This window comes from Ambystoma mexicanum, chromosome 12 (genome assembly GCF_040938575.1).
Source record: "Ambystoma mexicanum isolate Mex_15411 chromosome 12, UKY_AmexF1_1, whole genome shotgun sequence".
Lineage (NCBI taxonomy): Eukaryota > Metazoa > Chordata > Amphibia > Caudata > Ambystomatidae > Ambystoma > Ambystoma mexicanum.
In genome coordinates, this window is record NC_090936.1 from 170374947 (window position 1) to 170402587 (window position 27641).

Below are 27641 nucleotides of genomic sequence, written 5' to 3' on the forward strand. Positions count from 1 at the left end.
GGCAGCTCTGTGCTGAATTGACAGGTGCCCTGAGCGTCCTCCATTTTGACCTGTCATTGGAAGCAGTGGATTGCTGATAGGAAACAAGATGGCCCCTGTGGCCTCTTGCTTTCTATCGCCTGTTACCTTACTTTTCCCGAAGTCCCGGGAAGCCCTGTCTCTGACCCTTGCCCCTGACTAGCTGTTGGGTGGAAGTTCCATGTATGGTTTTGTGGGGAAGTCCAGGCCAGACTGGCTGGAGCCTTCCCAATGACTATGTTGTGGGTACACCCGTCGGTGGCACCTGGGAGAATGGAGTGTGTGACGAATACGCATTCTGTGTTATGGCTGTCTAGTATCTGCTGTTTGACACAATGACTGAGACAGCCCTGCCCGAAACTGGTATGAATGCAGTGTGTAGCGCTGAATGGCAGAGTGCTTGTCCGAATCCACATTCTGTGTTGTGAGTGTCTGGATGGAGAAGAATAGCCTGAATGCACTGTGCGCCTGATTGGCTGCCTGACTGAATTCCCTTCTGAGTGATTGGTTGCCTGAGTGTGACCAAGCAGAGTGAATGGGAGATCAACAGTATTTCGAAGGGATTGTGTCCTCTGACGTATTCCTCATCTTAGATATCTCCTTCCAGCTCTGCTGGCCTCGGAAAATTTTTTCTCTAGAGGGCGCTGCGCGTCGACGTCCTCCGAGTCGATGTCCCTCGACAGCCGCCGTGTCGACGTCATCCTGCCTATAAAGGCCGCACACAGCGTCCGTTGCTCAGTTCCGTTTTTCCGCGCTTACTCAGTGCCTCGGAATACCGTTGCTCAGTTCTTGTCAGATTAATCCTATTTACCTCGAGTTATTCGATCCGTACTCGATGGCTTCCTCGTCGGAACCGACAACTCCTCGATCCGGCTTCAAAAAATGCCGAGATTGTGGAAAAAAGATGTCACTGACTGACCCTCACAGAGTTTGTCTGTGGTGTTTGGGAGCTGAACACCATTGTTCGGGGTGCGAGGACTGTATGTCCATGACAGCTAAGGCCCTGAAGGAGCGTAGGGGGAAGCTGGAGAAGGGTAAGACTTTTAAAACTTCTTCTTCGTCGACGAAGTCGAGACACTCGTCTCCTCGTCACCATTCGCGCTCCAGGTCTCGAAGTGGGTCCCATCACTCCTCGAGATCGAAGCACTCGAAGAGGAGACGTCGAAGATCCCCTTCTCCGTCTTCCTCTTCCTCTGTTTCGCCAAAAAGAATCCCTTGCCCCACGAAACATAGTTCCCGGGCTGAATGGGAGGAATTCCGCAAAAATATGATGAGCGTCTTCGAGAAAGCGGCCTCGACCCCCTCGAAGACTGCCGAGAGCGATGCTCTGGTCGAAAGACCCGAAGGTCAAAAACGCAGCGAGTCGCAGTACCCGGCGGAGGAAACCACTCGAGCGCGTCTCGAACCCTCGAGTAGGACTATGACCTCCAAACCTTCCTCGAAGGTTCCGTCGACGAGGGCTCCGTCGACGCCGAGGTCGGTGTCTTCGACGCCGTTGTCGAAGGGACCTTCGACACACGGGTCTGTCGACTCGACGCCAGCTTCGACACCGGCGTCGACGCCAAGAAAAGTCACGGTCACGACACACCCAGTGACTATCCCCAGGTCCTCAATGACGATGGCTTCGAGATTGTCGAGTAGAATCCCAATTCTGTCGAGGTCATCGAGGCCTCCGCCTTTGTTTTCGACGCCATGCTCGAAGCCTTCGACGTCGGCGTTTTCGAGGCCGATAATGACAAGTTCGGCACCCTCTGCCTTGGAAATGGGATTTACTCCCTTTAGGAGTTCAGAACAATTGAGAACTATGTCCTCAATTTTAGAAGAGGGTGAATTGTTTGAACAGGAAGACACATTTGAGTTGCAGGGACCTGTAACCCCAATTAGAGAGGAATTTTCCTCTGAAGAACGCAGGTTAAAGGATCTTCATGATTCCTTACATGAGGCAAGTGGGTTAGACACTTCCCCTGAGGTGGAGTTTGCTAGGCCAGACCCGGGGGAGCATGCTGAAACCCCCTATAGAGCCTTAATGGCCAGGATCACAGAGTTCATGGGGTGGTCTGCACCTTCACAATCTTTCCAACAAGATTACCTCACGGATATTCTTGATAAAGGACCACAGGAGGATCCTGTGGTGCCTTTCCATAAAGCTCTTCAGAGGAAAATTATGACGAACTGGGAAACCCCAGATGTCGTCCCGGCAGTAAATAAAAGACTTTCTACAAAATACAGGGTATCCTCTACAGACCCGGAGTTTTTGTCAAAACACCCATCCCCAGAAAGTCTGGTGGTACAGGCAGCATCTTCTACCGATGTCAAGACGGCTTATCCTACCGTCCCACAGGACAGGGACGGTAAAAAATATGATGCTATGGCAAAGAAAGTTTTTTCGGCATGTAGCATGGCGTTAAAATCTGTGAATGCTACTTGCACCCTTGCTAGATTCAGCCATACACTTTGGGAGTGTGCTTCTACAGCGGCTGACTGCATCCCGGAGGGAGAAGAAAGGGAGGCGTTCCTGAATATCATACAGGACGGTAAAGACGCTATGTGCGAATCCCTCCAGACGGGCATTGATTCGGCTGACAGTATCAGCAGAGCAATGGCGGCAAGTACAACAACCAGGAGATTTGCTTGGTTGAGAAAGTCTGGTTTTGCCCCAGATGTGCAAGCCAGGCTCTTGAACATGCCATTCGATGGCTCTTCTTTGTTTGGGAAAAAGGCGGATGACAGTTTAGAAAAACTGCAAACTTCAAAAGCAGCAGCAAAATCCCTAGGCGCTGCAATCCGTCAGACACCTTTTCGTCCCACAGGAACCTCTGCGAGAGGCAAGTCCTTTCGCTTCTACTCCGCATTCGGAAGAGGTAGAGGACGACCGGCTCAAAGGGGACAAAGAAGAACTACCCGAGGTGGACGGGGTAGATAGTCAAAGGCCGCAGCAACAGCAGGTGCCTCTTTACCATCGGCATCTGCATCAGCCGCCCCAAAACCACTCTGAGGACTTCCCTCACAGGACTCCTGTAGGAGGCAGGTTGACTCAACATCTGGCGGAATGGCAGGCTATCACGTCAGATGCTTGGGCATTGGAAACAGTTGCCCAAGGTTACTGCCTGCCTCTCCTACGCATACCTCAGTCATCCACCGGGGATCAGCTCTCAGAAAGCTCCAGATCCCCTCCTCTTGCAGGAAATTTTGGACCTGCTAGAGAAAGGTGCCATAGAACCGGTACCTGTAGCGGAGAGGAACAAGGGCTGGTACTCCCCTTACTTTCTCATTCCAAAGAAAGACGGAGGACTGAGACCCATCTTGGACTTGCGAGAATTGAACAAATTCCTCAGAAAAGACAATTTCAAGATGGTCACTCTTTCTCAGATCCTCCAGGCCCTTCAGTTCCAGGACTGGTTGGTATCTCTGGACCTTCAGGACACTTATTTCCATGTGCCTATCCATCTCAAACACAGGAAATACCGGAGGTTCGCAATTGGCAACTCTCACTATCAATTTCGAGTGCTGCCATTTGGGCTGACCTCCGCCCCGAGGGTCTTCACCAAGTTAGTGTCGGTATTGGCGGCAAGTCTAAGGAGGGAAGGGATTCATGTCTACCCCTACCTGGACGATTGGTTGATCAGGGCTGTCTCTTCGGAACAAGCTCAGATCCAACTAAATCACGTGTGCCACTTCCTTCACAGACTGGGCTTCTCCCTCAATTTAAAGAAGTCACAAATGATACCATCGCAGAGACTCCAGTTCATAGGAGCGATCCTGGACACTTCCCTGGGAAAAGCCTCGCCACCAGAGGTGAGGGCTCAAGATATTCTACAGATGGTTACCAAGTTTCAAAATGCCCAACGTCTCCCAGCCTTCGACTTTTTGAGGTTGCTAGGCATAATGGCATCCTGCATTTTCCTAGTGCCAGAGGCTCGCCTGAGAATGAGATCCCTCCAGTGGGCACTGAGGACTCAGTGGTCACAATTCTCAGGGAGAATGACAGATCTTCTTCAGGTTCCCGACAGGGTGGCTCGAGATCTTCAGTGGTGGGCCTGTCAGGAGAACATTCTGAAAGGAGAACATTTTTGGCAACCCTGGCCGGAGATAACAGTAGTCACGGATGCCTCACTCACGGGGTGGGGAGCCCACGCCAACGACTTGACCATCAGCGGTCATTGGTCTCCATCGGATTCCAGACTACATATCAACCTGTTAGAGCTGAGAGCCATCAGACTTGCGCTGAAGGCGTTCCTGCCAGCTGTACAAGGGAAAAACGTCCTGATAATGACGGACAACACAGTGGCCATGCATTACCTCAACAAAAGAGGAGGCATAGGATCACTACCCCTGTGCAGAGAGGCGATGCAGCTCTGGTTATGGGCAATCCAAGTAGGAATCTCTCTATCGGCAGTTCACCTAGCCGGAGAGAAGAACTTGACAGCGGACGCTCTGAGCAGGCAGAGCACAGTCTCCCACAAGTGGGAACTAGCTCAGGAAGTCCTTCAAGAGATCTTCGCCCTTTGGGGAACCCCTCAGGTGGATCTGTTCGCCACCAGCGTCAACAGGAAATGCGATCTGTTCTGCTCAAGGGAATTTCCCCCGAGAGGAGCTCTGGGAGACGCGTTCATAGTGGACTGGGAGTTTCCGCTTCTGTACGCGTTCCCACCGGTCCCCGTCATTCCTCAAATGATCAGGAGGTTGAGAAGATTCCGGAGAACCATGATCCTAATTGCCCCGGATTGGGCCAGGAGAACGTGGTACCCGGACCTTCTAGACTTGTCCATCTGCCCTCCAATTCGACTTCCACTCAGAGAGAACCTACTCTCACAGAAGGGAGGTCAGGTTCTCCATCCAGACATCAAAACCCTCAACCTTCACGCTTGGCTTCTGAAAGGTTGAGGTACAAGGATTGGGACCTCCCTGATGATGTTATGGAGGTGTTGCTTTCGGCAAGGAGGCCAGCAACAAAGTCTTTATACCGCTGGTGTAGAGAACAGAATATCGACCCTTTTCATGTGGTACACCAATGGTTTTGTCCTTCCTTCTATATTTGGCGAATTCAGGCCTTCAAGTTGGCACCATTAAGGGCTATCTCGCAGCGCTATCCATCTTTAAGCGCACTGCGGAAGAACCATCCTATTTCAAATTACCCTTGGTAATACAGTTTCTAAAGGGGTTAACCAATGTTTATCCCCCAAGACAATTCCAAGTTCCCCTATGGGATTTAAACTTAGTACTAACTTTCCTGATGGGCACACCTTTCGAACCACTCCATTCTTGTTCGTTAAGATTTCTTACCCTTAAAACTGTTTTATTAATAGCATTTACATCTGCTAGAAGGGTGAGCGAATTACAAGCTCTTTCTTGTAAACCCCCTCACACAATATTTCACAAAGACAAGGTTGTCCTGCAAGTGAAGCCTAATTTCCTCCCAAAGGTGTTTTCTGAATTCCATATCACTCAGAAGATTACCCTACCATCTTTCTATCCTCCTCCTTACCCGGGGAAAGAGGACGAGAGGTTACACAGGCTAGACCCTAGAAGGGCTTTAAGTTTTTAGATCAGTAGACTAGCCAGGATAAGACAGGCAGACCAGCTGTTTGTAGGTTACGCAGGTCACAAGCTGGGGTTACCAATAACTAAGCAGACCATTTCCAGATGGATCATTCTAGCCATTCTGGAATGTTATAAACTGGCAGGGAAAGAGCCCCCTCAAAACCTTAGGGCTCATTCGACCAGAGGTATTGCAGCTTCATCGGCCCTCAAAAGAGGCTTGCCGGTTAAAGACATCTGTGCGGCCGCTACATGGTTGTCTGTCCATACCTTTACACGTTTTTACAATTTGGATTCCTCCTCCAGTCAAGAGACTAGGTTTGGAAGGGCTGTACTGCATTCTATTCATCAATAGAAGACAGCGTGAAGTCAGTACTCCCTCCTCCAATAATAGAATACTGCTATGGGAGCCTATCTAAGATGAGGAATACGTCGGAGGACACAATCCCTTCGAAGAACAAGTTACTTCTTACCTTGTAACGTTCTTTCGACGGGATGTTCCTCCGACGTATTCCTCATCGGCCCTCCCATCCATCCCCACAGTTCTACTTCCCGTGTTGTTGCAGCTTACGCTCCTTCAGGGTGATTAGTCTAGTCCAGAAAGTATTATTGTGGGCTACAAAACGGAACTGAGCAACAGACGCTGCGCGCGGCCTTTATAGGCAGGATTACGTCAACGTCGATACGGCGGCTGTCGAGGGACATCGACTCGGAGGACGTCGACGCGCAGCGCCCTCTAGAGAAAAAGTTTTCCGAGGCCAGCAGAGCTGGAAGGAGATATCTAAGATGAGGAATACGTCGGAGGAACATCCCGTCGAAAGAACGTTACAAGGTAAGAAGTAACTTGTTCATCTGGGGGCCTGTTACTGCTAGAAATCGTTCAGAACCTGTAGTTGAAACTCATGCTTAACATTGAAGCCCACTGGAAAAACTGCTGCTGCTGTCCTTCGCTAATCTGAAAGCTGCTGTGCCTTCAAGGAACTGATCCAAGAGAGGACCTGGCTAGGAGACCTCTACCCAAGCTACGAGGGACCATCGTGCAAAAGCTGATCTTTGCCAAAGCTCCCTGGTAGACAGACCTACGAAAGGCTGCCGACCGGAGAAGGGGACCACCGAGGAGAACGTAGAACTGTGCCTGGTGGTAGGGGCTCAGTAGTCTGCCTATTGTTCTAACCAACTGCTTTCCTCCTATGTCTATTGTTGGTGCCCTTAATTAATTGATTTGTGTGACATTTAACCAGAGTACAGTTGATGCACTTAAATGCAATCTGATAGTAATTGTGGTACCACGTAGAACTGTGTATATATTTGCCACTGTAGATTAACTGAGCACAAAGTGAGTTATTGTGATTGTGTATATAACCTTGAACATTAATTATATAAAGACTGTGTTTTCACTAATATAGTGCGTGGACATTCCTTTGTGAGTGCTTGGGAACTACACTGTACTTAAGAACCAGCCTGCATCACCTCCTGAGAGCTCGGCCTTGATTGCTTGCCACGTTTTACTAATATAGAGAATCTTGGCTGGGGTCTTCTGTGCCTCTCCTCTACCATATAGAGAGCAGGAGTACAGACACCCCCTCCACTCTTTACACTCACCTAAATTCCTGGTTCACTCCTAGCCTCAAAACCTTACGCACCGCAAAAAGAAATGCTGAGAGCATCTGGAAAAAAACACCCTCTCATACGAACAAACTGCACTTCAACACCCTGGCCGTAGAGTGCAAACAAGCCATTCTCCAATCAAAAGGCAACTCCTACAACGAGAGAATCGCAAAAGCAAACCCAGGCCTGAGAGAGCTCTTTACCATACTATGTGAACTTGAATCACCAAACTCCTCACCTGGCCACTGTAACAAAGATCTACCCTGGTGCAAGAACATTCAAAAAGCCCTCCTTGGCAAAATCCCCCTACTCCAAAACAAAATCAATACTAAGAAATCAAAACTTGCCCCAGCTGACCAGACCTGTGACCTACACCTTCAAGACCCACGCCCAGGTTTGAATTCACCCCTGTAACCATCACTAAAACCATCAAAATCATCAATGGCCTGAAACCCTCCAGATATCAAGGAGCCATCTGCCCAGCCCCTCTCATTAAAGAATGTGCCAAAGAGCTTCCTCCTTTCAACACAGCCCTGATCAACAACTCCTTCTCCTCTAGCAATGTACCAGAAAATCTTAAAGAAGCATGGGTACTTCCACTTCTCAAAAAACCTATACTAGATCCCAATGTCCCCACCAACTACCGCCCCATCACAACGGTACCCCTCATCCTGAAAATACTTGACAGAGTGGCTTATGTGCAAATTCAAAAATACTTGGAAACTCACAACCTCCTTGGCCTCCACCAATCAAGCTTCCACCCTGGTCACGGAACGGAAACCTTCCTCTTGGACCTCAAACTCCAAATGGAGGAGATTAAAGACAATGGTAATTTGACCATCCTCCTCCTACTTGACATTTCAGCAGCCTTTGACTTGGTAAATCACAATATACTCTGCCAAAACCTCGCCCTAGCTGCCCACTTCTCAGCCAACGCCATAAAATGGATCGAATCCTTATCCAACCGCACTAAGAGTATTCTCAACCACTGCAGCAGCCCCCCTCCAGCCCTAGTTACTTGTGGAGTGCCCCAAGGCTCCTGTGTCTCACCAACACTGTACAACGTTTTCACCAAGCCACTTTTTCAACCTCCTAGACAAACTGGGGGTCACATACACTAACTACGGGGATGACACCCAATACTCCTACCCATCACTGGCAACTATGACACCGACTCCAACGTACTGAGCGAAATATAACCAACCATTCAAGCCTGGATGGCGCAACTCTAGCTATGCCTAAATGACGAGAAAACTGAACTACTCCACATTGGCAGTCAATCTAACTCCTATAAATCCTTTACCATTGACAGAAACATTATCACTGTTGCAAAAGAGGTAACAACCTTAGGACTTTATCTTGACTACTCGCTTTCCCTAACAAGGCAGGTTAATGCAATTGCGTCAGCTGCGGCCCACACCGCCAAACTGATCAATGCAAGTAGGCCATTCCTGACCACCGACAACTGCATCACCCTCACGAGAGCCCTCATACTGTCTACGATTGATTACTGTAATTTCCTCTTTGCAGGATCTGTCTCCAGAAACATTAATAAACTACAAATCATCCAGAACAATCCTGTAAAAGCTGCACTCAAAATCCCTAAAAAATATTACATCTCTTCAGCTAGACGAAATATCCACTGGCTCCCAGTCCGGGAACGCATCACATTCAAAACCTTATCTCTGACACACCCATGCTCTCAAACAGTGCCCCGATCCATCTAGCTAGACAAATCTCCAAAGCCCAGTCCAATAGAACCACCCAATCTGCATTCTCGTGCCGCCTTGCTATCCCTAGATACAGATGCCAAAAAGCTGGAGGATGCAGCTTCACTGTGATTGCGGCTAAGCAATGGAATTCCCTGCCCCTAGCGCTGAGATCAGATCCCTCCCTTTGGGCCTTCCGCAAAGGTCTCAAAACCTGGCTCTTCTCCCAAGACATCTAGAACAACCAACCACAACCTTACAGCTACTCTCATAACTATGTACCAGCAATCTACCTGTAGCTGTAACGAACTGTATCCTGAATTTAATGTATTTGACTATATTAAAACCCCCATATTTTGTACCCCAATGCAATATGTAACTACTGTAACCCAATGCAATATGTAACTACTGTAACCACCATTCTTACGTAACCAGTGCCCAGTTGCCTCCAGGTTAGATGCACTTTACAAATGTCTAAATAAATAAGAATAGAAGAAAGCTTTGAGTGGGGGCAGAAAGAAGAGAATTAGAAACGTAAAGAAGGGCAGTTCGGTGGAATGAGATGGGCGGAAGTCAGGCTGCAAAGGTGGAAGAAGTGAGTGAAGACTCAAATGACGAGTTACCTGGGTATAGGCAGCCCTTTCAATAATTTTGGAGAGAAAAAGGTAGAAGAGAAATAGGACGGAAAATTAGCTGGGGAAGACGGGTCCAGAGCAGTTATTTCAGAATAGGAAGAATAGATGCATGCTTGAAAGCCGCAAATAAACAACAATGTGCAAAAGAAGAGTTCATAAGGGAAGTAAGATAAGGAAGAAGATAGGGATATACTTGAGAAATAAGAGAAGAAGGAAGAGGGTCAGAAGGAGACGCAGTAGGATGAGCACAGGTCTGTACTATTCAGATGCATACAAGCAAACCATATACTCCTCGTTGAAAAGAGTTAGAGACATGGTTTAGGAGTGGATGCTGATACTTGGACCTGGGTGTGAGAACTGTAAGACAAACTTAAAGTTAATATGCATTAGATACTTGTCTGGCAAACTATAGAACTATGAAGTAGCCCTGTGGTGGAATTACCCATTGGCTTTAAGTAAAACAGTTTTAAGGAACTAGAAGTTAACACAAGAGCAGAAAGTGAAAGAGTAGCTGGACAAAATTGTGAAACCTGCGATGATGGTAAGAGCAACATGCAAAGTGAGGGGAATTGCTGAAAGGGAGTTTGGATTAATTACACAACACCTTGGTTAACCCGAGGAAAAGGTTAGAAGCTTGGCTTTTAAGTCAAGGTGAAAAGGACATGTTCAATATTTGATAGAAACTGGACACGATTTATGAGACTGAGGTTCCAAAACGCTTATTTTGTGATTATTATCTAGATTATCCATATTTCTTTTAAAGATTATGTTCATTCAAAATTACAAAACAAAGGGGAAAATACTCTGGTTATCGTAAATGTATTCCTTGAGGAGACCATTTCTGTTCATGAAATCATTCCTAAACATTTTAAAAAGGTATTCGTTGCTAACTAAAGGTTGCCTTACAAGCAATAAATAAGACAGAAGTTTATGTTTAAGTATTTATTTTATAAAATGGTATAAAACATTTCATGCTATGTTTTCATAATTTATATTTCCTGGTCACAGGGATCTAGCTTGGAACAAAATCACAACAATTCATCCCAATGCATTTTCGTCTTTACCGGCTCTGACCAAATTGTAAGTATCTATGCATGTTGAATTGTTCACCTATTCCTTCTGCAGCAAGCTTTTCTATACTTCTAAGCAATGCACATGAGACACGATTTTAAGCCTCCTCACTTAGAGTGATTGACCCAAGGGAAATTAAAAGAACTGTAACCATTAGCTGTGAGATGTTCACCATGTGCTCTCCTATATGTATGAATACATTCCTATTCTTATAAGTAATGTAACACTGTTCACAAGTGTGCTTCACTGAAGTTTAGATTGCTGATGCGAGGGATGAGGGGATATGGGATATTAAATGGAGGCATGGGAGAAGAACACAAAGAGACCCACCCTGCCATTGCGCATATCATAGGCACTGAAAAGTAGTACCAAACAAGAACTGGATACTACTCATAGCATAAACCACTAAACATTTGCTTACAGTAATAGGCATGCAAAATAAGTCTTGTATGTAGAATTCCATCGCTGAGGCCCTATACAGTCTCTAAATATGTGTTTTTCCGGTCCCAGCCTGCAAACCTCCTTGTACCAAATCAGGTTATCTTAGCTCTGTGCAATCTTTGTGAAGCGCTACAACAGCGGCAAACCTTTTCCTTTCATCCAAAGTATTAACTGAGCTCAAGAAAAAGTTTCTGTGCAAATTGCATTGCAGAAACTGGTTTTATGAATTTCTATGATGCCGGTTTTTGGCAGGCCTCTCATTGTGCACTGCAGTTAAAGCAAGGATTCATTAGGTGTAGTATTCTAAGGAGTTACCCACAGTGGATCCTAATCACTTACTTTACATTCTCAGTAAAAGGTTGCAGTGTGTTTTTGAGCTCTCATACAACACTGTATCTACTAGATAAGAGCAATCAAACAAAACCACCAGAGACCATCAAGATTACTCCTCTACTACAGTGTTATCCTTGTGCACGCTATTTATTTTACCCTTTTCAAATACTCTACTCAAATGTCTTAATGATCATGGCCTTTATAACCTCAACATTAAAACTAGGGGGAATGTGTCAACAGGGCAATGCTTGTCAACCAAGAGTTTTGCAACCAAAAGAGTATAGAAGCTACAGACACTGAAGAAGGTCTGATATTCAGATGAATGCTAGAGAAGCTGTGGTTACACATCAGTCTACTTCTTACTATCAATATGTGCCTTCCTCAATGGATCGGACTGTCACTACTCAATGTATTTGGGCAAAAGGCTGGATACAGAGTCAACCAGCCCAAGTATGAAATTCTTTCCCTCTGCCCAACGTGCTTGAGAAGTATATTGGAGGCCATGGGCTTCAAATTGGGCCCAACGAGAATCTAGGCTGGCCTTTTGGAGTACAAGATGGATCAGATTGCTGAGGAGCAAATGATGTTGATCAGCAGATGAATGACAATCTGGCTTTCGCTGTGGGGGCAAATCAACTATTTTAAAAGGGGGCTCCCATCGAAGGTGATGTCGGATTCCTCGATTGAGGGGTTTACCTATTGTTTCTGCCGTGAGGATGTTACAGGAGACGGGGTCCTTCGAGACTTTCGCCTTGTCCTGGAGTCTTGTAGATAGGGACAAGCCTCTCCAGAAGCCACCCTGCCTGATCCAATAAATCACTGGCAGAATAACCCCTAGAGTGACTGCCAATTAAGTTCAGGAAAAACTCTCTAACAAAGGGAAAAAACCTGATGTCCTTTGTCAAGCGGAACGGATCCAAGTTGGAGTAGACAGAGAAGAATCCCAGTTCCAAGGTGAGTAAGGACAGTGGTTTCCAATAGATGCTGAAGTACTCAGTGGTTAATAATGAGGGGAAATCCAAGGCAACAGAAAAACAGGCACAAAGGAATTGAAAATGTAGAAAGAAGGTTGCCAGCAGAGGAGGAGACAAGTGGCACGAAGAGAATCAAGAGAAGGCAAATTCCGTAGGAAAACGAACACAAGTAGTCACACTGAAAACAGGCATGTAATTCTAGGGGGAAGCAGACAAAAGTGCACAGTCAGAGGCGCTAGCACTGCATAGAGCTGAGCTGCAGTGAGGATACAGAGGACAGAAACAAACCAAGGCGAAACAGAAAACAGAAGGATACCACCAAAACGGCAACACATAAACAAGCAGACAGGAATGTAGAGTAAGCACAAGTCAAGGTCCAACCAGAATAGCAGAACGAAGAAGCAAGGAGCAAAATACCTGGGGGGCGAGCACTGAGCTAAAATCTAATCCTAGTGTTGAGACGCAACGAATCCCTCTCTGCGGCGAGTATTCGAAATGTGGAAACCGGAAGTGGAACTGGCAGTGTTGCGAGCTTCCTGGAAACTAGACCACTGCATGGAACTTCATGTGATCGTGTTAGTAGAAGTCAGGGAATAAATGGAGATAAGCACCACCTAGAAAGGATATAGATCACCTGTCAAGATCAGAAGTCCTTGGACCTCCTGGTCTATGTTGCTCCTGCCTGTCCCATGGAGAATCCTCAGAGAAATCACTAGGCTCGTGCAGAGGTTTGCATGGGATGGTAAGGCTGTCAGGATCAGCTTCATGTGGCTGCAGCTAACCCTGGCATGAGGTGGATTTGGCCCACCAGACTTTCAAACATACCATCTGGCTTGTTCTGCGTGGCACATAGTAGGCTGGATGCTCATTGAGAATTGGGCTACTATATAGGCTACTGAAGAGGGCCATTAAGCAGCGATCCTGTTTCCAGTGACTGCCTGTCGTGGCTGGTGAATTGAAGGGGCATAAGTGTCTCCGGCAAATATGTGGGAGCGCCAAAGCGTGGCTACGGGGTCTGAAAGGGATACTAGTGGGCTCCCCCCATGGACATTTAAAAAATGTGTTAAAATGGTGCATTTTACAGCACACATTCTTTAAAAATATTTTTTAAAAGCTACACAGTTTGCAATCGCTTTAGTAGGGCGACATGAATAAATGCAATTAACAAGTCACCAACTGTTCACAGGAGCATATTCCAACTAAGTTCATGATGCCTTTGTCCACAATATATTTCAGCATACAAATAAATTACAAGCTGGCTGTGCATATACATGTCCATGCAGGCTGCACCACTATATGCCAATATTACCATACAAGAACATACCCCTATTGACTTTGCCAGTAAAAAATGCCATGCCACAATTAAATGTGTCCAGACTTGCTGTACCAATGTAGGCGAATATGGCCACATAAGAACACTCATGTTGGCTTTATCCTTGATGCCAGGGAAAAAATGCCATTTCACAGTGAGAAAATATATCCAGACTGGCTGCACCAATCTAGGCCAGTCTAACTACATTAGAACATTTATCATGTTTGCTGTACCCTTGGTGTCCAGTAACCAAATGGCATGCCATGATACGAGAATATATCAGTAGACTGCAGCATTGTAGGCCAGTCTAGCAATGCAATAGCACTCATCAAGCTGGCTTTACTCTTGAAACCAGTGACAAAATGTCATTCCACAGTAAAAATATATGTCCAGACTGTCTTTCGCTGCTCAAATGTGACCCACTACCCGTCCGGCAGGGGTCCACTCCCCAGCACAAGCATATGCATTCATACACATTTCAAACACACCCAGAGCATTCATGCACTCTTTTACCCATGCACCCATATAACAATCGTACACTTTTCACATGTACACTAATAGAACATTCACACAGCCTTTCAACCATACACTAGTCCAGCATACACTTATTACACTTATATATAAGTACAGCATACACCATGCATACATACATAATGATTTTCCTTATCTGAAGCACGGGTCCCGAATCCACTGTGCATCAGGCTCCTATAATGGCTCTTTGGTACCCGCAAAATGCACAATATCCCACAAAACAGCTTCCTTCCTTTCTGTTACTCTTGAGTTCTCAAATGCCTCTCGAGATGGTCATGTCACACCCTTTTACCATAAATGAGGGCAAGTTACCATGATGATTATCCAAAAATATACACATTTTAATATTTATCAAAATTACAACAATCAACCATACGTATATTTAAAAAGACAATGACATAGTCATAATTATTTTTACATAGACATATACACTTATACATGTGACTCATATGTGACTCATATGACAAAGAAGCACCTCTAATCAAGCCTCGTTTGTACCTTGGAAGTGAGCCACTTAATGGCTCTACTGAAATCCTGCCCAGTGGTACCCCCTTAGATGAGAGGGCAAGAAAATGTACCTACACTTCAAACAATGTGTTTCTAGAACCAATAATAATTTTTGGGAAATGCACAGTGATTAATTTAAATTGCATTCCTTATTGGTGCTGTCTTCAGGGCACTTATTCTTATTTTCATGGGTTCATATTCATCGTATGACATCACAAGATTTTGCCATCTTTCCAACATTTCTACAAAAACAAACACAAAAAAATGATCTTAATACCATGGTTACTATCATTTCTCCAGCATGGGGTCTGGCATGGATTCACATGCTCATGAATATTCCCAGTCGTCAGGCTGGGAATCCTCGGTAAAGAAAAATCAGTATCAGTTTTGTTTCTGATCTGTCTTTCGTAGTAGTAACCAATCACTGATCTCTGCGTCATACTGACCACAGCCAATGACTGCCATCTCCCTAAGCCCCGCCTCTGGAAGCCATCTTCAGATTTTTACTGCACGTTCAGGTGTTGGGATCCTCGTGCTATTGCTCTCGAGCTTTAGTGCGTTTTCGTGCTTTTTCATAGGAAAATTATCTCTTTTTTCGGTCAAAAGAGCCTCAAGCTCCACCGTTTCTTTATCCGATCAACGGGGACCCGTGTCGGATTCCTCTACGCCCCTCAAGGGTGAAGATTTCGTCGAGCCACGCTTTTGGAGGACTCCAGAAGTTTCTCAGGCCCATCTCGGACATGGCCCAGGAGAAGGGAAGCTCGACGCCCGGAAAGCTGTTCAGGGTCTGCCCTGGATGCCAGCTTCAGAATGTCTTTAAGGAGGACGAACACTCCCTTTGCCTCTACTGCCTGCATGAGGACAAGACGCACGTGGAGAAGGACTGTGCGTTTTGCGGCAATATGTCGGAGCGGACCATGAAGGACCGCCATCTGCGTCTCGCCAACTGTCTGAAAGGGAAGAACCCGTCAGGCGAGAAAAAGAAGAAGTCCGAGCGGTCTTCTAAGACCTTTGAGGGCGCCCCGGCGACGGGGGCCCAACAGAAGGCCAAGCACCGCGAGTCCGCTGGCACCGGGAGCGCCGAACGGTCGGGCTCTACGGTTGCCAGGCAGGGCGCATCCTCCCCGGTGCCATCAACCACGAGACAACACTCTGGCTTGGGTAAGAGGAAGGCCGAGCACCCGGCGAAGCTCCTGGAGAGACCCCGGTCAAGCTCAAAGGCCCCATCGGAGGGGGAGCAAGGCGGTGACCCTCCCCCTAAGGAGAAGGCGGTGAGCGCACCTAAGGTGGTGAAAGCCTTGATCCACCCTGCCAAGGCCTCTATCGAGACAGTTGCGGCGGCCCTGGCTCAGCCTGTGGAGGCTACACCAGTGGAGGCGACTTGGGGGCTCAGAGTCTCCCTGCCACCGCGGAGGGAGTCCTCTTTCAAGCCCATCGACAGGACCCCCGTGAAACCTCCGATGGAGAAGAAAAAGGGGGGGCGTGAGGTCGTCGTGGATTCGGCCTCAACCTCTGAAGAGGAGCTGATCGAAGTCTTAAGCCACGGCATTGGCGTGGAAGAAGACCAGCCCGTCGGGAGGGACCCCGACTTAGGAGACGACGAGAACGTCGAGTGTGCCGACGAGGCTCCTGACCGCCCGTCGGAATCCCCTCAACCAGTGCCACAAGACAACTCGACAGCCATTTTGTTGGCTATACAGTCCTTATGCTCGGAGATAAGGACGAGATTGCCGTTACCACCAACGGAGGAACCACTCCCGACGGGGGACCCGGAGCCAGGCCCTTCTGGGAGCCCTCCTCCTAAGTGAAGGATTCATCCTCCACCTCCTTTTCAACCATCGCGCCCTGCTCAGCCCTCCTCCCCGTCCACGACCCGTGGGGATGATACGGGGACGGACACGGCCGCAACGGGTACAGACGAGGTTTACGACGAGGATCTTCCGTCGTCACCTCCTCCCTGGGTTTCCCCGCCCGACGAGATTGGATCGTTTCATGCCATGATCGCCAGGGCATCCGAGCTTTTCCAGCTCTGCCCAGAAGAGAAGAAGAAGGAAGGTTTCCTTTATCAACGGCGCGAGACCAAGAGGAAGACGGTCCTCGCTGTACCTCTACTGGACGAAATCTGGGATGAGGGTCTCGCCCTCCTCAAGAACCCATCCACAACGCCTGCGAGGAGGGATCGGTACGAGAAGAAGTACCGGGTCCCGGACGCGGCCCCCATGTGCCTTCGGGCACAGCCGACCCCGGACTCTGTCGTCTCAGCGGCGGCCAGGAAGAAAGCGGGGGGCGGGCTTCGGCCTCTACGTCAACCTCCCCCCCCGGACGACGAGGGAAAGAAATTGGACACGATGGGACGCAGAGTCATCTCATCGGCAGCGACGACGATTAAGGCTGCCAACGCCTTGGCTATAGTAGCCCGCTACGACGGAGTTGTGGTACAAGATCGCCGCCCTGCTGGACTTCCTACCAGACGACAAGCGGGCGGAGGCCCTAGAGATCTTGCAGGAAGGAGAAGTGGCGTCGGACCACGCCATTACGATAGCGACGGACATCGCTGACACTGGATTTCGCCAGTTGGGCAACGGCGTGTGCCTCAGACGGCATGGATGGCTCAAGGCAACGGACTTCCGGCAGGACGTGCAGACCAGAGTTTTGGACATGCCGTTCGATGGGAGCAACCTGTTTGGGAAAACAGTGGACGATTCCCTACAAGCCATCAAGACAGACACGGAGACGGCCCGGGCTCTTGGTGTTCTCCAGCAACGGCGGCCGCCCTTTCGGAGCACCGGAGGCAAGCAGAGTGCCTCCAAAGGTTCCGGCGGCGGATATTCCACCTGCCGTCAAGCGGCCCGTTCGTCGTCACAGGAAGCCTACAGGGGACGAGGCAAGTCGGGCGGACCCCGCCGTCGTCGCCAGGGGGGACAAGGCTGCAAAGCCTCGTCGAAGCAGGACTGAACCGGCCGTGGGGTCGTGCCCCCACCGAAGCATCCCGGTGGGAGGCCGGCTGGCGAACTTCGTCATCGTGTGGGAGTCCATCTCCACCGACCGTTGGGTGCTGGACGCCCTGGCCCAGGGTCACGCGCTCGAGTTTCTAAAGAAGTGCCTGCGCGTCCCCCCCCGTGGCCAGGAAGGAACATCACTTCCCTCAACTTCTCTTGGAGGGAAAGGCGATGCTCAAGAAGGGCGCCATCGAGCTCATCCCAAAGAGGCTTCGGGGCTCTGGAGTTTCCTCAAGATACTTCCTCGTGAAGAAGAAGACAGGAGGATGGTGTCCCACCCTGGACCTACGACGACTGAACAAATTCATCAAGGCACAGAAGTTCCGGATGGTCACCCTCCAGCACGTCCTGGGTCAGCTGGAGGAGGGCGATTTCCTGTCGTCGTTGGATTTGGAGGATACTTACTTCCATATCCCCATCCTAAAGGGACACCGAAAGTTTCTCAGATTTGTGGTCCAAGGGCGTCACTACCAGTTCAGAGCCCTTCCCTTCGGATTGAGGTCGCACCCAGGGTGTTCACCAAGTGCCTTGCACCGGTGGCGGCGCGGCTGCGCCTGGAGGGGATCCATGTCTACCCCTACCTGGACGACTGGCTCATCCGAGCCAAGACAAGGGAGCTCGCCGCGGAGCACACGGCGAGGACCATCCAACTACTCACAGACCTGGGATTCTCCATAAACTACGCCAAGTCCCGCCTGGTGCCGCGCAAGACGCACTGTTTCTGGGTACCGAAACTCGACACAGTGGCGCTTCTGGCCTCTCCGTCGGAGGAAAGGACGAGGGCCATCTTGGGCAAGGTGCAGCGGATGCTGGTTGCGGACGCGGCCAGGGTGAGGTCCATCAAATCCCTCCTCGGAATGATGTCTTCTTGCATTTATCTCATCCGCCTGTGCAGGCTTCGGATGCGCCCGTTACAGGAGTTCCTGGACGCTCGCTGGATCCAGACGACAGGCAGCTTCGAGGACAGGGTCACACTCGACGAGAGCTTCCGACGAGCGATCTGGTGGTGGGGCACCCGCGCGCATCTGACGGCGGGCATGGACTTCCAGACCCCGGGCCACCAGAAGACAGTGACCACGGATGCCTCCCTGGAAGGGTGGGGAGCGCACACCGAAAATCTGCACGCGAGAGGCCTCTGGCTTCCGATGGAGAAGTCCCTCCATATCAACGTCCTAGAGCTCCGTGCAGTGTTTTGGGCCCTCAGGTCCTTTCTTCCGTCCCTCAAGGGCAAGGTGGTGAGGATCTTCACCGACAACACCACCACCATGTTATACATCAGGAAGCAGGGGAGTACAAGATCCCCAGCCCTGTCCAAGGAGGCGCAGGATCTGTGGCATTGGGCCGTCGCCCAAGGGATGTTTCTGGTGCCGTTTCATCTGGCAGGAATAAAAAACACCATCGTCGACTCACTCAGCAGAGAGCTGCGCTCGTGCTACGAGTGGGAACTACGACAGGATCTAGTGGACCGCCTCTTCCGACGGTGGGGCACACCAAGTGCCGGAGGTTCGCCAGCAGGTTTCCCCAGCCGAGGAGCATGGGCGATGCTTTCTTATTCCCCTGGGAGGGCCTGTTCCTATATGCGTTCCCTCCATTGCCGTTGCTGATCCGGCTCATCAACCAGCTCAAGAGGTCACAGTGCAGGATGATCCTCGTCGCACCTGAGTGGCCGAGGCAGATATGGTTCCCGGACCTTCTGGACTTGTCAGCGTCCCGTCAATCAAGCTGCCAGTGGACGCGGATCTTCTCTCCAGGGAAGGAGGCGCCATCCTCCATCACGACCCAAAGTCGCTGAACTTGCAGGCCTGGCTCCTGCAGCATTAGAGTTTGGAGGTTACGACATACCAGCCGACTGCAGAGAGGTTCTTGCAAAGGCCAGGGCGTCCTGAACTCTTAAATGCTACGGACACAAATGGAAGAGGTTCTCTGTCTGGTGCCACGCACAGAAGATTAACCCTCTACGGATTACAGCTCCTCAACCGTACCTACTGACGCTGGCCAAGGCTGGACTGGCGCACGCTTCCATCAAGATTCATCTTGCTGCGATCTCCCGATACACCAGAACCACGGGACGGACGTCTTTGTGGTCTCATCGTCTGGTGAAAGAATTCATGAAGGGACGGTTCAGATCGTTCCCGCCGGTGAAGGCTCCGGCCCCGGCGTGGGAGGTCAACGTGGTGCTGACCAAGCTTATGGGACCTCCGTTCGAGCCTCTGCACTCAGCTCCGTTGAAGTTCTTGTCGTGGAAAACAGCGTTTCTTGTGGCCATCACCTCCGCACGACGGGTGGGAGAGATCCAGGCCCTTTCCTGCAAGCCCCCATACTTGACTTTTCACGGACGCACCCCTCCTTCATGCCCAAGGTGCCGTCGGACTTCCACCTCAACAAACCCTTGGTGTTGCCTGTTTTCTTCCCGTCGCCTTAGTCGCCGGCTGAAAGGACTTTGCACTCGCTGGATGTGGCTAGAGCGCTGAAGTTCTACGTGGACCGCACAAAGAGTTTTCGGAAGACGTCACAACTTTTTGTGAACTTTGGTCCTGTCAATCAGGGGAAGGCTCTCTCAAAGGCTTCCATTTCCAGATCGCTCTCCGGCTGTATCATGTACTGTCATCGGTTGGCAAACCGACCGCTGCCCGGCCGTCCGAGAGCCCATTCCACCAGATCGATCGCAGGTACCAAAGCGTTCCTATCTGGTGTGCCCCTGCTGGACATCTGCAGGGCTGCTACCTGGAGGTCGACGCACACCTTCACGAAATTCTACTGCGTCCACCGGGATTCCAGGGAGGAGTCCAGGGTCGGCCAAGCAGTGCTGCGCAACCTGTTCGCCTAAGGTGAGCTTGGTGAGAAGGTAAGAGATGCTTAATGTTGAGTTGTTGTATTGCTTAATGTTGAGCCTGTTGCCACCTCCCATGGTTGTGCATGTGTGTACTGCTATGTATTCTTTTATTCATGAGCATGTGAATCCATGCCAGACCCCATGCTGGAGAAGGAACAAGTTACTTACCTGTAACTGTTGTTCTCCAGCATGGGTCTGGCATGGATTCACATGCGAACCCTCCCGCCTACCCCTCTGCGGCTCTTCACTTGGTCATACTGCCACTTCACATGCTACCAAATCTGAAGATGGCTGCCAGAGGCGGGGCTTAGGGAGATGGCAGTCATTGGCTGTGGTCAGTATGACGCAGAGATCAGTGATTGGTTACTACTACGAAAGACAGATCAGAAACGAAACTGATACTGATTTTTCTTTTACCGAGGATTCCAGGCCTGACGACGGGGAATATTCATGAGCATGTGAATCCATGCCAGACCGATGCTGGACAACAACAGTTACAGGTAAGTAACTTGTTCCTTATGACATGTCACACAAAACTCTTGTCACACCTTCACCTTTGTATAATTTTAAACAGAAGGAGTCATTTATTTATATTGTCATCAATACTCATAAGGGACCATTTTCCCTTGATTTACTCAATTTCAATGATTTCAATATTAGAGGCGCACACTCATATTTCTTCCATGTACCCCTTCTAATGGTTGTAAATGTTCTAATACTACCACTGATTTCGAAATGCTGTCAAGCATCCTTACCCTTTTCAGTCCCGCCGTGACCTGGTATTTCCTTTCCTCACGTGTGTCCACTTGGAGTAGCTTGATTTATTCAGCCACCTCATTTTCAGCCACTACAGAGGAAACAGGACCACCAATTACCTTGTGTGAGTTACAATTACTGCCCCCACCTTTAAAGCCACATCGGGTCAGCCAAAGAGTGCTTAGCCATTCCGATCACTCTTCTGGGGACTTTTTTATGTAAGGTGCGAGTCGCGTAACCACGTCTCGTATTAAAACGCCTATCGGGCGTCCGTAGTCTGGGAATCCAATCCTCACGGGACCTGGAATAACATCCGTAGAATGGGATTAGACCTCCGTACTCTAAATTTGCAACAGCAGAAAACATATATTGCTTGTTTGCATCTTACCTCCAATCGGCTGATAGCTTCGCCCGCAGCTTGCTTCCTACGGCAGTGTATCACCTGACTAAAAGATCACATGACGCTCTAACTTCCTACCGTGAGGCCACAAATAGCGCGTCCGTGATGACGTGAGACAGGACCACGCCTATACTATGTGTGCCTGTCTTTGACGACGCATCTGCGCCCGCCATTTTGGAGAGGGGAATATCACAACAAGTTAGAAATATATTCATCTGTCAAATTTAGGGTCCATAAAACCTGGAGATACGAGCGTGTATTTCAGAAATGTCAATTTTATGTGGAGAGCGAACAAAACATGTCGCGTTTTGTGTCATGATCCCTGCTTCCAAGGGGTCAGGACTTGCCCCACGACCTTGGAAGCAGGCCCATGACTGATCCCAGGAACCAGCCAGTCCCTATAGGGACCCTCTGGACCTTGTCCTGGCGCCAGTGGCGCCAGGCTCATGATGATGACTGGTCCCGGCACAGGAAGCGCCGGGCTCATATTAGATAAGAGTGCCTGGTGGACCTACCTGTAGCAGACCATGCTGCTTACTTACCAGCTAACTGGTCTCCTGATCCTTCTCTGCCTGGAACTACTTTTTCTGTCTGGGTGGAGCAGGAGCCACTCCCTGCTAAGCACTAAGCACTACAGAAGGCTATTTAAACCACACCCGATTGGTTTCACGTGCTTCGCGTTATTCTGCATCTGCAGCAGGACGCTCACCGTGTCAGCTCCAGGAAACCTCCAGCTCCAGATCCTGTGAACACAAAATAACCTGCTGGAATCCAATCTTCAGTCTTCTTCAGTCTTCTGCAGCTCCTGCAAAACAAAGGCACAGGTTAGGCTAAAGTAAAGGCAGTGAATCTACTTAACTAATCCAACGACAGCATCCAAGGCGCCTTTTTCTGCCTTTCTCTTCCGGCATCCGACATCTGCAAAGAGAGAGAACATCGGTCAGTAATATTCAACTACAAGTTCTGCTTACCTGTGTTACGCCCGTTCCAACTCAGCTCGCGCTGCATTCCGGCACCTGCAAGGCAAGATACATCGGTTAGTAACGCTTAGTTACAAGACTGCTTACCTGTGTTACGTTCGCTTTCAATCTGTTCGCGCTGCACCTCAGTACCTGCAAAGACAAAAGAGACAACTTGAAAGCTGGCAAGCTCTGATCAAACATTGGCATGATCAGAAGGCTAACCTGGTTGAGTTCACTCAAGACCAGCTAGTCCTAGTTATGCTTCCAACAAGGCAGAGGGCCTTGCAAGACAAATGGATGGGACCCTTCAAGGTTGTGGGAAAACTTGGAGGTCAACCCTCTGGTGGATCTGGGCAACCCCAGGGAAGCTCCCCAGTAAGTGGGAAGAATTCCGCAAAAAGATGGAGGTTTTCGAGAATGCGGCCTCGACCCCCTCGAAAGAACCTCGAAAAAGCCATACCCCTAAGGTTGCCCCGTTGGACGACAAAGGGAAGTCCAAGGCTACTATGGATAAGACCAGTAGCGTCGAGGAATACAAAAAACCTCGAGTCGACGTAAAACCGTCGAAGAAACCTCGAGAGTCGAGCACCTCTCCGGTGCCGGCCAAGAAACACAAATCGTCGAAGACTTCGACAACTTCGTCGACGTCAATAATTTCGACACCAAAAGCACATACGTCATCGACGCCATTATCGAAGTCATCTTCGAAGACTTCGAAGACACCCTCGAAAACTTTGAGGGATTTGCCATTTCCTTCGAAGCAGATGGAAGAGGAAGAAAGGAGATTCATTCCTTTGCCCAGATCAGACTTTTTCAAGTCTATGTCTGCAATTTATGAAGAGTCTGCTTCAGAAGAAGACGAAGTTACTCCTTTGGGAGTTACTTATGGGACAAGACAAGTTCCTGAAGAACTTATTGACCAGGAATCCAGAATGAGAGACCCGAGGGATACTCTACATTCTGCCAGTGGAGTTGACACATCCCCAGAATTAGAGTTCGCCAAACCTGATCCTGCAGAGCATGCAGATGCTGGGTACAGAGGTCTTATGACCAGGGTAGTTGAATACATGGGTCGGGGTAATACGTCACCCATTTTTGAACAAGATGACATGACGGATATTATCGTCAAGGGACCTCAGAAGGATCCTGTTCTCCCTTTTCACAGGGCCCTTCAAAGGACTGTGGAGAAAAACTGGGAGAAACCAGAAACCATTGCTGCTGCAGACAGCACTTTTCCAAGAAAATACAGACCAGCTGGATCAGATCCAGAATATTTGAATAAACATCCGACTCCAGAGAGTTTAGTCATTCAAGCAGCATCCACTTCGAAACAAACTGCTTATCCAACTATCCCTCCAGATAGAAAGGATAAAAAAATTGACGCCTGGGCACGTAAAGTTTTCACGTCAGGCAGTATGGCACTTAAGTCGGCAAATGTCACCTGTACCCTAGCCAGGTTTACCCATACCCTGTGGGACTGTATTGCGGCGGCAGCTGATCATATTCCGGAAGGCGAGGAAAGGGAAGGCTTCCTTAATATAGTCAAAGAAGGGAAGGAGGCAATGGGGGAATGCCTCCAGTCTGGACTGGATACTGCTGATAGTATCAGCAGATCCATGGCTGCAAGCGTTGTGCTACGCAGATTTGCGTGGTTAAGGAAGTCGGGATTTGCACCGGATGTGCAAGCTAGACTCCTCAACATGCCCTTTGATGGCTCGAGGCTCTTTGGCAGAAAGGCTGATGAAAGCCTTGACAAACTTCAGACCTCGAAAGCGGCAGCTAAATCACTTAGCACCTCTTTGCGCCAGCCTCTAAAACCCTATTCCGGCTCATCTTCCTGGAGGGGTCGTTCTTTTCGATACTACTCCTCTTTTGATAGAGGAAGAGGACAGGCCTCTCAAAGGGGCAAAAGAAACTTCCCTCGTGGAACACGGGGAAGAGGTGCAAAATCAGCCTCAGGAGCGGCATCTGTACCCTCAGCCACTCCTGCAGCCGCCTCCAAATCCCTCTGAGACCTTGTTACACAAAACACCAGTGGGAGGCAGGATCTCTCAACATCTGAAGGAATGGCGGGGCATTACCTCAGATGCTTGGGCACTGGAAACAGTAGCCCAAGGTTACTGTCTCCCCTTTCTAAAAATGCCTCAGAATCATCCACCGGGAGCCAACTGCCAAAATTCCGGATGCGCTCCTGTTGCAGGAAATTTTAACCCTGCTAGAGAAAGGTGCCATAGAACTGGTACCTGTAGCGGAGAGGAACAGGAGTTGGTACTCCCCATATTTTCTCATCCCAAAAAAGGACGAAGGACTGAGATGGTGACTCTTTCTCAGATCCTTCAGGCTCTCCAACTCCAAGATTGGTTGGTATCATTGGACCTTCAGGATGCTTACTTTCATGTGCCAATCCATCCAAAGCACAGAAAGTACCTGAGGTTCGCGATTGGCAATTCTCATTATCAGTTTCGAGTTCTTCCATTCGGGTTGACCTCCGCCCCGAGGGTTTTCACCAAACTGTTGGCGGTTGTGGCAGCAAGTCTCAGGAGAGGAGGTATTCACATATATCCCTACCTGGACGACTGGTTGATCAGAGCAAGTTCTCCAGAACAAGCTCAGGAACATCTTTCGATCACCTGCCACTTCCTCCACAAACTGGGCTTCTCCCTCAATTTCAAGAAGTCCCACATGATACCATCCCAGAAACTCCAGTTTATCGGAGCAGTCTTGGACACTTCATCGGGAAAAGCCTCGCCTCCCGAAGTGAGAGCTCTCCACATCCAGCAGATGGTAACGAAGTTTCAGAATGCCCAAAATCTAACGGCCTTCGATATTCTCAGGTTGCTCGGACTCATGGCATCCTGCATTTTCCTAGTACCATAGGCCAGGTTGAGAATGAGATCCCTTCAATGGGCACTCAGAACTCAGTGGTCCCAGTTCTCAGGGAATATGTCGGATCTTCTGCAAGTCCCGAGCGCAGTTGCTCAGGATCTTCTATGATGTGCTTGCAACGACAACATTCTCAAGGGAGAGTCTTTTTGGCAACCATGGCCGGAGATAACAGTAGTGACGGGCGCCTCACTCACGGGGTGGGGAGCACACACCAACGATCTGACAATCAGCGGTCGTTGGTCTCCATTGGAGTCCAAACTACACATCAACCTACTGGAGCTGAGGGCAATCAGACTAGCTCTGAAGGCCTTTCTGCCCTCTGTACAGGGAAAGAATGTCCTGATAATGACGGACAATACAGTGGCCATGTACTATCTCAACAAGAGAGGAGGTGTAGGGTCACTGCCACTGTGCAGAGAAGCAATGCAGCTCTGTTTCTGGGCAATACGAGAAGGAATCGCTCTTTCGGCAATTCACCTAGCCGGAGAGAAGAACACGGCGGCAGACACTCTGAGCAGGCAGAGCACGGTCTCTCACGAGTGGGTGCTGGCTCAGGAAGTCCTTCTGGAGATCTTCGCCCTTTGGGGAACCCCTCAAGTGGATCTGTTTGCCACCGCGATCAACCGGAAGTGCGATCAGTACTTCCTCAAAGAGGAGCTCTGGGAGACGCATTCGTAGTGGAGTGGAGTGGAAGTTTCCACTGCTGTACGCATTTCCCCCAGTCCCCGTGATTCCTCAAGTAATCAGGAGGTCGAGAAAGTTCAGGAAAACCATGATCCTAATTGCCCCGGATTGGGCCAGGAGAACGTGGTACCCGAACCTTCTGGACATGCCCATCTGCCCTCCAATACATCTTCCACAAAGAGAGGATCTTCTCTCGCAAGAGGAAGGTCGGGTTCTCCATCCAGAGGTCAAGACGCTCAACCTTCACGCATGGTTTCTGAGAGGTTGAGATAGAAGGATTGGGATCTTCCGGATGACGTAATGGCAATCTTGCTTTCGGCCAGAAGACCAGCAACAAAGTCTTTGTACCGATGTCGCTGGAACAGGTTTAGTAACTAGTGCAAAGACAAGGATGTGGACCCTTTTCAGTGTGGCACCCCAATGGTACTCTCTTTTCTACTACATCTAGCTGATCTGGGGCTCCAGATAGGAACAATCAAAGGATACCTTGCTGCGCTGTCCATTTTTAAGCGCTCCTCGGAAGAGGTTTCATATTTCAAAATACCGTTAATAATTCAATTCTTAAAGGGGCTTTTCATGTACCAACTTGGGACTTAAATTTAGTTTTAAAATTCTTGACTTGCACACCTTTTGAGCCTCTGCACTCATGTCCATTGAGGATTTTGACTTTAAAAACTGTCCTCCTTGTGGCACTATCATCAGCCCGCAGGGTTTTAACGAACTTCAGGCTCTCTCATGCAAACCACCATATACTATTTTTTATAAAGATAAGGTAGTCCTTAAAGTTAAACCTTCGTTCTTGCCAAAAGTAGTCTCGGACTTCCATTTGTCACAAAAAATAGTACTACCAACTTTTTATCCTCCTCCTCATCTGGGCAAAGAAGAGGAGAGATTACACAGATTAGATCCCAAGAGGGCTCTTAGTTTTTACATCTCAAGGATGGCTAAATTGAGACAAGATGACCAACTGTTTGTGGGTTATACTGGTCATAAATTAGGCTTATCTGTAACCAAACAGACCATTTCCTGCTGCATCATATTAGCCATAGTTGAATGCTACAGATTAGCGGGAAAAGAACCACCAGATGGGCTTCGTGCCCATTCTACAAGGGGAATGGCTACTTCTGCTGCTCTAAAGAGGGGAGTACCGGCAGCAGATATTTGTGCAGCTGCAACCTGGAAAACAATACATACTTTTGTTAAACATTATTGTTTGGACACTGCCTCCTCTAACAAGAGTTTATTTGCAAAGGCAGTTCTGCATTCTGTACACGAAAACTGAAATTAGTACTCCCAACCCCAAAAATGGATACTGCTATGGGAGCCTATCACAAGATGAGGAATACGTGGGAGGACACAATCCATTTGAAGAACAAGTTACTTACCAACTGTAACGTTCTTTCGACTGGATGTTCCTCCCACGTATTCCTCATCGACCCTCCCG

At 49.0% G+C, this 27641-nt stretch overlaps 1 protein-coding gene across 2 annotated transcripts in view; it reads left to right on the plus strand.

Moving 5' to 3' along the window:
• LGR5 (leucine rich repeat containing G protein-coupled receptor 5) overlaps positions 1 to 27641 on the plus strand; it is a 2032903-nt gene that overhangs the window by 1841542 nt on the left and 163720 nt on the right. For both annotated transcript variants that reach the window (XM_069628249.1, XM_069628250.1), the window contains one exon: positions 10517 to 10588. In XM_069628249.1, coding sequence (XP_069484350.1) covers positions 10517 to 10588 — 72 coding nt within the window. The remainder of the gene's footprint in view (positions 1 to 10516; positions 10589 to 27641) is intronic.